The 12,389-nt window shown below is 48.0% G+C and overlaps 1 protein-coding gene across 1 annotated transcript in view; it reads right to left on the bottom strand.

The window, feature by feature from the left end:
- Positions 1-11,473, bottom strand: part of DPF3 (double PHD fingers 3) — a 250,550-nt gene extending 239,077 nt beyond the window's left edge. The window contains exon 1 of the mRNA XM_024737918.1: positions 11,432-11,473. Coding sequence (XP_024593686.1) covers positions 11,432-11,463 — 32 coding nt within the window. The 5' untranslated portion in view covers positions 11,464-11,473. The remainder of the gene's footprint in view (positions 1-11,431) is intronic.
- Positions 11,474-12,389: the final 916 nt, after the last annotated feature.

Below are 12,389 nucleotides of genomic sequence, written 5' to 3'. Positions count from 1 at the left end.
GGGGAGGGGGGCTGCTGCAGAGATGGCAGTGACGTCCAGTTGAACACAGTGAGTTAAGTTTCGTGTCTTATTAAATATTTTATGACCACTGAATAAAGCTGTTCTTCCAAGGGGGGAGAAAATGATCATTCGGGTGAACAAAAAGTGAGGAAGATAAGGGTAAAGAGATATTTTTTGTTTGATTCAAGACATACTTGGGACCATGATGTCAGCATCTCTGACCTTGCCTCAGATGCAGAGGCTTTTGTTTCTTCTCTCTACCTGATCTGCACAGGTAGATGCCTCTGCTAAATTCTCTCTGCAAAACCCTGGGCTATGTTTGTGTTGGGGGTTGGGGGAAGCAGTGCAAAGTCAGGGAAAGAAATGAAGAGGAAGAGGAGATAAAAAAGACCTTCAAAATTCTCATTGTTGATCCAAGCCAGACTTTTAGCGCAAAACTAAAAGGTCAGTGGAAATTGTGGGAACTTTCTTTTTTTTTTCTTTCTTGCTTTCTCTTTCTTTTTCCTCCTTTCTTTCTCTACTTCATTCCTTCCCCCTTTTCTCTGCAGTCAGATAAAGTTTCTGTTCTTCATTTTAAACAAAAAAGAGCTCAGAACTTTGGGGGCCAATCTAAGTTAAAAAAAAAAAAACAGCAATTTTAGTGTATTACAAAAACGGCCCTGCTCTCTTCTAAGGGAACCCTCCAGTTCTTCCTTGATGGAAATATAATCAAGAGAAATGATTGGGAGAAAGTGGGGTTTTTTTTCCCTCCGTAGAATTGGGATTGGAAGGGGGTGTGTGCATGGGGAAACATAAGGAATTATGCATTTGGATATGCATTTTAATTAGGTGGACAGAAGCAGCCGCCTGTTAATTTTTCTTGCTTGTTTCCACTTAGCATTCATCACAGGCAAAACCACCATAGAGCACTCCCACGATAATAGATGGTTCTGCATTGGCTAAGTCCTCAGGGAAAATAATTAGCAGGAGAGAATATATTCTCTCCACTTCAACTACCCCATCCACCCTGCCCTCCCCCACCTCCAGCACCACATTGCCTCTGCCCTCCCCCCAACCCCACAACTGACAGTGGTTTCACTAGAAGCCTAAGGGAGCAGTCCACCTCCTGGTTTACAAGCACTTACTTTGCCCTGCCAAAGAACAAGGGTCTGGAAGGAGAAACGGACTGGAGGCCTTCATTGGAGTGGAAGCTCCTAGATACAGGGAGGGAGGCTCCATGCCGCTTAGCTGCGAGGGGCAGGCTCGCAATCAGAATTGGCCAGGACAGGATGAAGAAAGCTCCAAAGAGGGTGAGACAGTTCTCCCTGAGCTCAACTAGCAGCAAACAGAGATATGTAAAGAGTCCTTGGTTGAGGATAATGGGAGTAGGGATGACGTTTCTCATTTAATTTGCTTTTATAAAGTACAGGAATGCTGTGGGTTTGCAGCAAGCTTGGATCTGAAGCATTTCCAAGGCTGGCAAATAACTCTGTCATTCTGATATTTGACCGTCGCCACGATGCTGTCCATAGTCTACTCTTGTATAAAGGATCAATTCTTGCCGCTGACTCCCTATGTCAACAGCACACCCTCCTTGCTCACAAGCAGGTTTAAACCCCAGCCCCCCTGTTACCCCCTCTCCCTCCCTGGAGTCTTCTTGGTAGAAGGAGGAGTCAGAGACTGGCTGATGACAGGAGCCCAAGTTCCAGGAGAGCACTCCCTCTGCCCGCCAGCGTCTGATTCCTCTGATCACGGGTGGACTCAGTACAGGGCTGACAGTGGGAAATGAAATGAGGACTTCCCTTGAGCTCATATTCTCACCTATTTCAAACCCAGACGATGTAAAAAAGCCCACTGAGATCCCAGGGCTATTTACACACAGCTGGACGAGTGAGGCTTTGCATTTACTGAGAAACAATGATTAAATATGATGTGTAATGCCAGGATCTTTTCGTTTATTTTAGTTTTAATATAGTAATGTTTATGAGACACTGCTGACTCTCTGAGAAGGCCTCAGTTAGCTACGAGAAACTTTGCAATTCTAGTAACACCTCACATTTGTACTTTACACCTTCTGAAATGTTTTCACAACCATTATTTCATCTGGGCCCCTTGCAGGGGTAAGCAGGGCTGGGTACAGGGAAAGGAAGCGAAAGGAGATACAAGCCCTTCTCACCTTATGAAAAAATAGGCCAGATTTGCTACCTCTTGACTTTCAAGCTGTCCTGTCATCCCAGGTGCTCCTTCCACCTGAACCCCTGTTGCCAGATGAAACCTCCACTCTGCCTAGGAAACCTTCACTGCAAGCCTCACCAGGTAACTACTACTGCTGCAGTTTCTGGAGCCCCCCCAAACCCAAACCCTGACCCCCACAGGGAGCCACTGCCCTCAAAGGGTTGGGATTAGGGGTACAAAGTGAAGGCAATCCTTGTGGCTGGGGATGAGAGAAGTGAGTCTCTGGGTTCCCAGGGCATTTACCCCTCCTCCCCAAAACAGTGGTTGTTCCACGGGGGAGGGGGGTAAAAAGGTTGAATTCTATGATACTATCAGTATTTTTTTTTTTAAGTTTACAAGGAGGGAGTTGCCTGTACTATCTAGAAATGTACTCCCTGGTTTTTAATAAGTCTAAAAATGAAGGGGGACCTAAGCACACACCCAAAAGAACTGAAAGCAGGGACTCAAATAGCTACTTACACACCCATGTTCATAGCAGTATTATTCACAATAGCCAAAAGGTGGAAACAACCCAAGTGCCCATCATTGGATGAACAGATAAACAAAATAAGGCATATACATACAATAGAATATTATTCAGCCATAAAAAGGAAGGAAATTCTGACACATGCTGTAACAAAGCTGAACCTTAAGGACATTATGCTAAGCTAAATAAGCCAGTCACAAAAGGACAAATATTGTATAATTCCATTTATATGAGGTGCTTAGAATAGGCAAATTTATAGAGACAGAAAGTAGAACGGTGGTTAGCAGGGACTGGAATGGGGGCGGGAGGAGGATGAGGGGTTATTGTTTAATGGGTACAGAGTTTGTTTAGGACGATTTTTTAAATTCTGGAAACGGATAGTATGGATGGTTGCACGACATTATGAATGTACTTAATGCCAGTGAACTGACACTTAAAAATGGTTAAAATGGCACATCTACATGTCATATATGCTAAATATACATGTTATGTGCATTTTACCACTAGTAGTAAAAAAATTTAAGGGGCTGCCTCTGTATGCTGGAGGTCAGGGTAACCATATTGTTCTGTTTTTCTTTCATTTTATCTCTCACAATTTAGGCTTTTATGAATTCTGATAGGTTTTACAACCCCTCTTCCTCCTTTAGACTTGTAGCAAATTGCCAAGGGAGCTTCCACACAAAGGAAAGCCTGATAATAATGCCCCCAGAAGAATCTGGGATGTTCTGGAGGCATGTCACTGAATGAGAGGCAGTGAATTCCAGTTTAGACACTGCTAATACCCACTTGGGTATGGCCAGACTCTGTGGGTCTGCTAGACACCTCCATTTCCCCAGCAGTTATCATGGGATACAACAGAGGGAGCTCACTGAGACATCAGTACAGGCCCACCTGCTTCGGCTCACTGAACAGTCAGGTAACTGCAGCTGCCCAGATGGAAGTGAAATAAGCACTTTATTTACATGTTAATTGGGATGGGTGCCGTGGTGGAGGGGAGAGCTGTTCCAAGGAGACTGTAGATAAATGAAATCCAGAGAAGAAAAATCTTTTGCTTGGTTCCCTGTCTCCCTCCATACATTTAAAGAAAAGAGGAAGAAAAAGATAGATGTTCTCAATAATTCCAGTCTTTTGCACAACCAAAAACTTTATCTGAGTGCTTGTAAACAACAAAATAGGCTAATTAGTTTTCCCACTTCTCTTTCCATCCTCTAGTTGGAGTGCTGATGAGAAGAAAAGTGTTCAAAAGGGATAATCAGAAGAAAAGTCCACATTTTAAACGGGCCACCACCTGGTCCTCAGGCTTGGGCCCTGAGAAGGGAGAGATTAGAACCCCAAATGGTAGCATAATGTGGCAAGACTGGATCAGAGAAGATGAAACTACAGAAGAGTCTACCAGTCTTAACTCGCCTTTAGGGCCACACTTTAAAAACAAGGAAGGGGACTTCCCTGGTGGCGCAGTGGTTAAGAATCTGCCTGCTAATGCAAGGGACATGGGTTCGAGCCTTGCTCAGGAAAGATCCCACATGCCGGGGAGCAACAGAGCCTGTGCACCACAACCACTAAGCCTGTGCTCTAGAGCCCGTGAGCCACAACTACTGAGCCCACATACCACAACTACTGAAGCCCGCGCACCTAGAGCCCGTGTTCCACAACAAAGAGAAGCCACTGCAGTGAGAAGCCCGTGCACCATAACGAAGAGTAGCCCCTGCTCGCCGCAACTAGAGAAAGCCTGCGTGCAGCAAGGAAGACCCAACGCAGCCATAAATAAATTAAAAAATTAAAACACTGGACCCTAACTATCCTTCTCATCTTAATTAACCATAGTAAGAGCCACAAGTTTTTGACTTGAAAGGAATTTTGGCAATCAAGGTGCATCACCCTCATCTTAAAGACAAGGAATGTGCAGCTCAGAGAAGTCCTGTGTCTAAGATCGAACAGTTAGTGGGTGGTAGGGCTGAAAACAGAGCTCAGATCTCTGGGATCCTCTCCCAGAGCTTCTTCTCTTCCATTACTCGGAAGCTACAAAAGAAAAGCCACTGGTGAGAAACCAATGTGGAAGAGGGACAGAGTTTGAGACAGGGCCACACTGATGGCAGGGGAAAGTCTGGGGACTGAAAAACCTTCTCTGGTGGAGCTTCCAACTGAAGTTAATACAAACAGCAGATTTTCAAAGTGAATAACAATGAAAAAAACTCACTCATTTCATAGCAACATGAGATGACCACAAGGCGGATTAGACATGTGCCATCATTGTTCCTTGGGCTCTTAACTAAGGCCTGGAGAGTGCAGGACTCAATGTGGGCTATTCGAACCCCATTATTAAGAGCTCTGAGCTTAATCCCCTTGTCCCTCCTTGCTTCCAAACACAACCCCCTAAATCTTAGTCTCCTCAAGGCTTCTCTCTTCCCTTGCCACTCCCACCCACTACTACTATTCACAAACACACAACCTAGAAATTCCCAGCACAGGTTGCTCCTCTTTTCCCACCCCCCGCCAAAACACCTCCTAACCACTACTTTTAAAACTGAGGGCTTCCCTGGTGGCGCAGTGGTTGAGAGTCTGCCTGCCGATGCAGGGGACACGGGTTCGTGCCCCGGTCCAGGAGGATCCCATATGCCGCGGAGCGGCTGGGCCCGTGAGCCATGGCTGCTGAGCCTGCACGTCAAGAGCATGTGCTCCACAACGGGAAAGGCCACAATAGTGAGAGGCCCGCGTACCGCAAAAAAAAAAAAAAAAAACCAACCTTCTTTCAGTGACAGTTTTATGATGCTAGCTCCATTCATCCATATGGTTTGACAGACTGTGAAACACTAGTAACCGGACCAATAAGAGAAACAAATTACAAAAACACCACAACACCTCATCTCTCCACAGTTGCTCACACAACTAAAGAAAACTTTGGGGGCTTCCCTGGTGGTGCAGTGGTTGAGAATCTGCCTGCTAATGCAGGGCACATGGGTTCGAGCCCTGGTCTGGGAAGATCCCACATGCCGCAGAGCGACTGGGCCCGTGAGCCACAACTACGGAGCCTGTGCATCTGGAGCCTGTGCTCCGCAACAAGAGAGGCTGCGACAGTGAGAGGCACGCGCACGGCGATGAAGAGCGGCCTCCGCTCGCCACAACTAGAGAAAGCCCTTGCACAGAAACGAAAACCCAGCACAGCCAAAAGTAAATATAAATTAAAAAAATTTTTTAAAAAAACAGAACTTTGGAACTTGCAGTAGATCATAATATCAGTCTCTGTTGCTGTTAAACAATCATCTTTTCAAAGTTCCAGACCACACAGTGGTTTTATCCACTTACCTATCCTCTCCCCACCCCCACCCCAGGCCACTCTTTGATCTTTTCTTGTTAAATACCTACATGTTTAAAGATTATTTAAAGCTAGGGTCATGCTTACATAGGCCCCTGCTGGAAAACCCTGGCTGGGCAAAAACTATTTCAGTGGTTGTGGCACTTCTTTGGCCAGGAGCTTGCCACATTGGGCTACATTTGTCTTCTAGTGACTTTCAGAACACTCAGAAACCACAAAAGTTACTTTGCAGAGGTTGGGATAACAAACAGGACTGGATTCTGGTGCCTTTTTATGACCCACCCCCAGCACCACTACAATCAGCATGGCTGCACTTTCAAAACTGAAACATCAGCCTCAGTTTCCTTTTTTGTCCCGGCACAGGCTCAAAACAAAGCCTGTTGACGGTGGCATTTTATTTTTTGCCTTGATCTGAGCAGATGGCTCTGGAACAGCTTTAGACATTACGGTGTTTCTCAGACGTACCTAAATTTCAGCTACCTGCATGATTCCAAAAAGACAAAGGAGGATAAGGAGTCTCCAATTAAGTTGCCTCTGAATTCCTGCCCACTTTATGGAACTGAGCAGCTCCCATTCAACTGGAGACCTCTGGATATCTCCCAGGTGGTCTGCAGGTCCGGCAATTTTCAGAGGTTTAACCTGTGACCATGCCTTCATTTGGGTTCTGGCAGAAATTAATATCCTTTATGGGTATCTCATCCAAACCAGACATTCTTCCCACTGAAAAATAATGTGTGCTAACAAAGTTTGGAAATTTTAAGGATTCTTTTTTCCAGTGGCAACCATAAGCAGATGCAGAAGGTGGTTCTTAGGCATCTGTCAGCTTAAAATGTCTGAGGGTCCTTTTTCATAAGGGGCTAAAATAATGCCCATAAAAAGCTGCAAGTTTGGGCTTCCCTGGTGGCGCAGTGGTTGGGAGTCCGCCTGCCGATGCAGGGGACACGGGTTCGTGCCCCGGTCTGGGAAGATCCCACATGCCGCGGAGCGGCTGCGCCTGTGAGCCATGGCCGCTGAGCCTGCGCGTCCGGAGCCTGTGCTCCGCAAGGGGAGAGGCTGCAACAGTGAGAGGCCCACATACCACAAAAAAAAAAAAGCTGCAAGTTCACAAATTCCCAACTGCAATGTTCCCCATTTAGTACCTACCCACGCCCCCCCACCCCAACAGAAAGAGCCAGAAGGAGATTAGAACCAGGAATGTGTCCCCCCTACACCATCTTCTCTGATATCTAAACTGAGTGCCACAGCAAGAGTGAGGTCTGGCTTCTAAGTGGCGACAATTACACAACTTTCACAGGCACAAAACCACTTTAGATTAGAATACACTGTCTCCAGATCATAGAATGTATAAAAAGATGAAGATCTGAGGTCCATCTATGCACATGACCAGCTGCTTGACCTTGGCTGAGTAAGTATATTTGCTTCTCCCAGAGCTGTGTCCTTAATAACAAAACAAAGATGTAAAACCATGCCTACAAGCAAGGGAAACTCCTTACAAAAAAGTTTCAATACAATTACGTATCTGTATGTTCACATGTTACAAGCATGACCAAATAGTTTTCTGCTCTCATTATTTACAAACAAATAGTTTCTTGAGGTAAATCCCTATTGGCTTATACGGAATAATTAAATAATAATAACTGTTACTCTTTTCTAAGCAGGCAATTAGTATAATAGATATATACGTGCATAATCCAGTCTGGCAGAAGGTGGCAGACATTCCCAGTTAAGTGCACACAAACCAGGGTTTTGATAATTTAATAAAAGAGTAAGTTGTTTAAACTGTTGATAGCAGATTTGGGGGAGGCTGGCTAACCTGAAGTAGAATGTCAAATAAGATTAGAATCTATATTAAAAGCAAAAACAAAAAAAGAATATAGCAGGGCAAAAAAAAAAAAAAAGCTTTGTTTCCTAGGTATGTGGAAATCAACCAGAATATGATAGGTAATGTGGCGGACTTACACATAGACCTTTATCAAATCCATATTTATGTTACCTATATAACATGGCCTTTTACTTCACTACATGGCCCTTATCTTGCATGTACATGTAAGAAATAAGGGTGACTCACACATCTAGGCTCAGACAATGTAGCTGCTAAATTAAATAATGTGCAATACCTATTTACACATCATACATGTCTATCGATGCTTTTAAATTCTATCAGCCCAGATGTGACTGCTTGGTTGTGGAGCCACCTGCCGTGTCCCCTTTGTGATCTGATCAGTCCAGGCGGCTCTTGTTTCTGCCTCTAACACCCTATTGGGCAGTAATAAGATGTTAAAGGCGACAACAGACAGAAAAGCCAGGCTGTCAGCTTCAGAGAGGACAGGGGTGAAGGGTACAAGGAGGAGGAATAAGAAAGGGAGTTGAGGGGAGATCAAAGACAGGCAGGAAGAAAGCTAAACTGCTGAGAGAGGAGATGTGGCTCCAGGAGCTTGGGGCCCTACAGAAGACCCCAAAGCAATGAGATTCAAATTGTGCCATCCAGTTACTCAAGCTATTGAATTATTGAATGTCCCACGTGGAAAAAGCTAGTGTGATGAAAAATGGTCTACACTCAGCATAGGAAGAGCCCTACAGAGGTGTTGCATGAAACCTGGGCTTGTTTCTTCCCAGAACATTACCTACCACCACTTTATCCCCCAATCCTAGAGGAAACCTTTGTGTGACCAGTTTCTATAGGGGGCGTCCTTGGTGTTGGCCTTTTTTTTTTTTTTTTTTAAGGGAAGGGAGAGAAAGACTCAGAACGCACACAGAAAATGCTGATGTTGTTCAGCTCCGTTTCATTGTCAAGAGAGACACAGGAGGATAAAAACATAGCTCTCCAAACCTTTCTCCCTGCTCCCCTCCTCCCAGCACCCCCATCCATCCCTTCCGCTGGATGTGTCTCTGCGCTTTGTTCTAATTTAGCCCATGCATAATTTATTCACGTGTGTATTGTTTCCTGATCAGCAACTTTTAAAAACAAATGAAACATATAAAGGTGATCTATTAAACAAGTTGTTTTAAAAAATAAAGGCAGATGTTGTAGGTCTCGCTGTAACAACATGCGTGCTCCTACGTTAGCAGTTTAAAAACCATCTAGGGCGCAGGAGGCTCGGCTGGTCGGGGGTATTGTTTACACACCCTTACCACCAGGGAAAGGGGTCGGGATGCAAAAAACTGAGCGGCTAATTATAAATGACCATTCAACTGCCACCTAGAAAAAGCAGGCTGGGGTGTTGTGTGTATGGCGACACAGAATTACAAATACATCACATTGCAACTGTTTCTAATTACACAAAGTACAAGTGTAATAATTCAGAACTAATTCCAATAATCAGCCCGCTTCTCTGTCCCTTTCCCCGCTTCTCTGTCCCTTTCCCCACTTCTAACCCCACCCCACACAGCCACCCTCCCCAAATACGCACCCTTCTGCGGTCCAAAAAGCAAAAATAAAAAACTGGAGCGGCAGGAATCAGTGTAGAGACCTTGCGCCCGCCCGCGCTTAAGCGGGCTCCCGGGTAATAACTAGGGTACCGCTTTCCCAGTAGGCAACAAACCTGGCGCACATGTGAAAATAGATTTCTCTAACTTGAGTTTACCAGGAGGCATCAGCCCCGCTACGCGTTTTCGGCTGGAAATGTGAAAACTCCAAATCGGCTGTGGGTTCGGTAAAAACTCACAGCATCAGCTGCGTGGCAGCGCTAGCGACGAGGAGAGGAGATGCGGCGAAGTTACGCCCGTTTATTCTGCCATAAAACATCTTCTTTCTTGGGTGAAACGCTGTGGCGTTCAAGTGCAGCGTATCCTATCCGAGCTTCCGAGCGAGAACTGAAGCCGAGGGCTGCTCTGTAATCAGCCTCAGCTTCCAGTGTCCTCTTAGCAGCGTTAATACATATACAGACATTTAAAACTCCGAGATCTGGGACATTCCTACCCCTTTCCCTTATTACCGATAGGAGATAAGCTGGTGCAAACACCTCCCGTTCTCCCCGCGCGTTCCTTCGCGTTAAGAACCCCCTGCCGCCTTCCCGCCTCCCCGCGTGCGAACCTGGCTTTCAACTCCTAGGGGAGCCCCGGGTGCTGACGCGGATGCGCTAAGTTGAAAGAACCTGGGTGGGCATCCGCCACGCACCCGCGAGAATTCGGCACGAAACGGCCCCCACGCGCACCTCTCCCTCTCCCTCCCCTCTCCCGCGACTTCCAGCTGGGAAGTCCTAATCCCAGGCGCGCAGACCCACCCACCCACGCCGCGCCGAGATCCGGAGGGAGCGCCCCTCTGCCAACATTACTGCCAATAGCACCCCTTTTAGAGAGATGCTAGTTTTCCGAAGCCACCCCCGGCTCCGCGATCGCGAGCGGACTTGGCGGCTTAACAGTTCCACCGACTGGAAGGAAGGAAGGAAGGAAGCCAGGATAAAAAGGAGGGGGAAGGAAGGCGAGCAGGAATTGGCTGTCGGACCCGGGGACTGGCCCCCGCGTGTCCTCTCCCAGCCCGCCCCCTCCGTCCCGGATCTGGGCGTCCGCTCAAAGTCTCCCGGCGGCGGCCAGAGGCACCTGCCCCTCGTCTGGCCGGGAGCAGACGCAGCCCGCTCAGGCGGGGAGCCCCAAGCTGCCTCTCGCCTGCCTCGGCTTTTCACCCGGGGGAAGCGAGAACACCATTCATAAGACCTGCAGCTTCCCGGTCTCCAAATCAACCCCAAGTTAACCCAAGTCGTTAATTTACTACAGCCAGCTCCCCCACAAACACACCCGGAGACACACCGGCGACCGCCCGAAGCGCCGTCACGCTCCGGGGGCTGCCCCGGCAGGAAAGCCCCGGGCAACCACCTGGGCCCCAGGGCTCCCGGGACCCGCTGCTCCCCCTGCGGTCCTCCCAACTCTGGAAGGTTTGCACAAACTCCCCGCAAGCGATCGGAAGGCGGAGAGCGTCTTGCAAACTCCGGAGCTGCAGCGGTCCGCTCACCCCGGCGGACCTAGCTGCGGGGCGGGGGCCGCGGGCTCCGGAGGCGCGGGGCTCAGCCAAGTGCACCCAGGCCACCCCAGCCCGGCGCTCGCCCCCAGGAGGGCCGCCCCCCGCGCCGCGCTCACCTCCCCGCGAAGCCGGGGACTCAGGGGACCGTGCTGTCCCCGAGCTGCCCACGATCCCCTAGCTGTAGAGCGCTCGAGCACCTGGCTTCCCTGCCGATAACCCCTCTCTCTCCGTCCGCCAATTTAGAAGAACACAGATGTAACAATTTTCTTCTTGTTAATTGCATCTCCTGACATTTCTGCGCATTGGGGGAAAAAAAAAAAAAAGATGAAGAAGTAAGAGCTGAAAGAAAAGAGAGAAGCCCCGCCGCGGCTGTAGGCGCCTGCAAGCGCAGTGCATAGGCAGCGCTCGGTCCGCAGAAGGCGCCTTTTTTTTTTTCAAATTGAAACCACGCGGAATATGTACATTTTTTAGTCTTACTTACGCTTTCAGGGGGTTGTGAATGACAGTCGCCATTTTGCTACAATGTAACAGAATATTGTCTGTCTCGGAGTTCTAAAGGTTTGCTCAGGGGAAGCGGAGAGCCAATCAGAGCACGGGATACCGGCCCGCCGGCCAATCGGCGCGGCTGGTCGCCAGGTGGGCGGGGCCTGCACGGTGGTAGTTATTAGGGGAGCTGTCAAAGCCCAGAGGTCACTCCCTTTTGTAGAGCCCGAGAGCAAGCAGGTCTTAAAGGGGCAGTACCGCGCGAGCAGCTTCTTTTTCGGATTGAGGAAAGTGGAGACGCACGGGAGAGTATTTTAGTTTGGTTTGAATCCCTACTTTCTAAATAACTGCAGAGAGTTGCGCTCCTGGACAGAAATGTTTAAGTCCTGGACAGAAATATTTAAGTATTGCCAACAAACCACTGAACCCCATTCATTAGCTTTTGGCTTTGCTGTTACGTTTTTAATCCCCCAAAGGGCAAATCCCCTTGTTCCCGTGCAAAAGTTGAAAGGCGGCCGTTTCGTCTAACAAATTACTACACGTGTCCTGCCGTTTGCTAATACTCTGGGTCCTGCGGCTTCTTAATATTCTCCTTCCCGAAGTGTTGTCTTTATCTCGGCCACCTTCCTCTCTTGGTTTCTTGAACTGCCGCCGCCGTTCCTGGCGACTCCAGAACAGCAACTCCCCTCCCCCTGCAATGTCTCAATGTCAGGCTCGCTCCCTCCTGCAGCCTGGGCTTTCGTTACGTAAGGCGCGGTGGTCACTCTGGCGGTTCCCCACTACCACCTCTTCTGTTCTCGCACACACCAGAAACTTCTGAAATGGTCAGATTCCGGCTGGCTTGAGAGCTAACTGGGGCCTGACGCTCTGACCTTTAGGATTAGGGGAGGAGAGGTTTAAGGGAACTTTGGAAACGCTTTCTACCCCTAGGAAAGCGAGTAACTAGACAGAAATTG

Source organism: Neophocaena asiaeorientalis, unplaced genomic scaffold (genome assembly GCF_003031525.2).
Source record: "Neophocaena asiaeorientalis asiaeorientalis breed wild unplaced genomic scaffold, Neophocaena_asiaeorientalis_V1.1 scaffold49, whole genome shotgun sequence".
Classification (NCBI taxonomy): Eukaryota; Metazoa; Chordata; class Mammalia; order Artiodactyla; family Phocoenidae; genus Neophocaena; species Neophocaena asiaeorientalis.
Note: the sequence above shows the minus strand (reverse complement) of the source record. Positions and strands in the feature narration are given on the sequence as shown.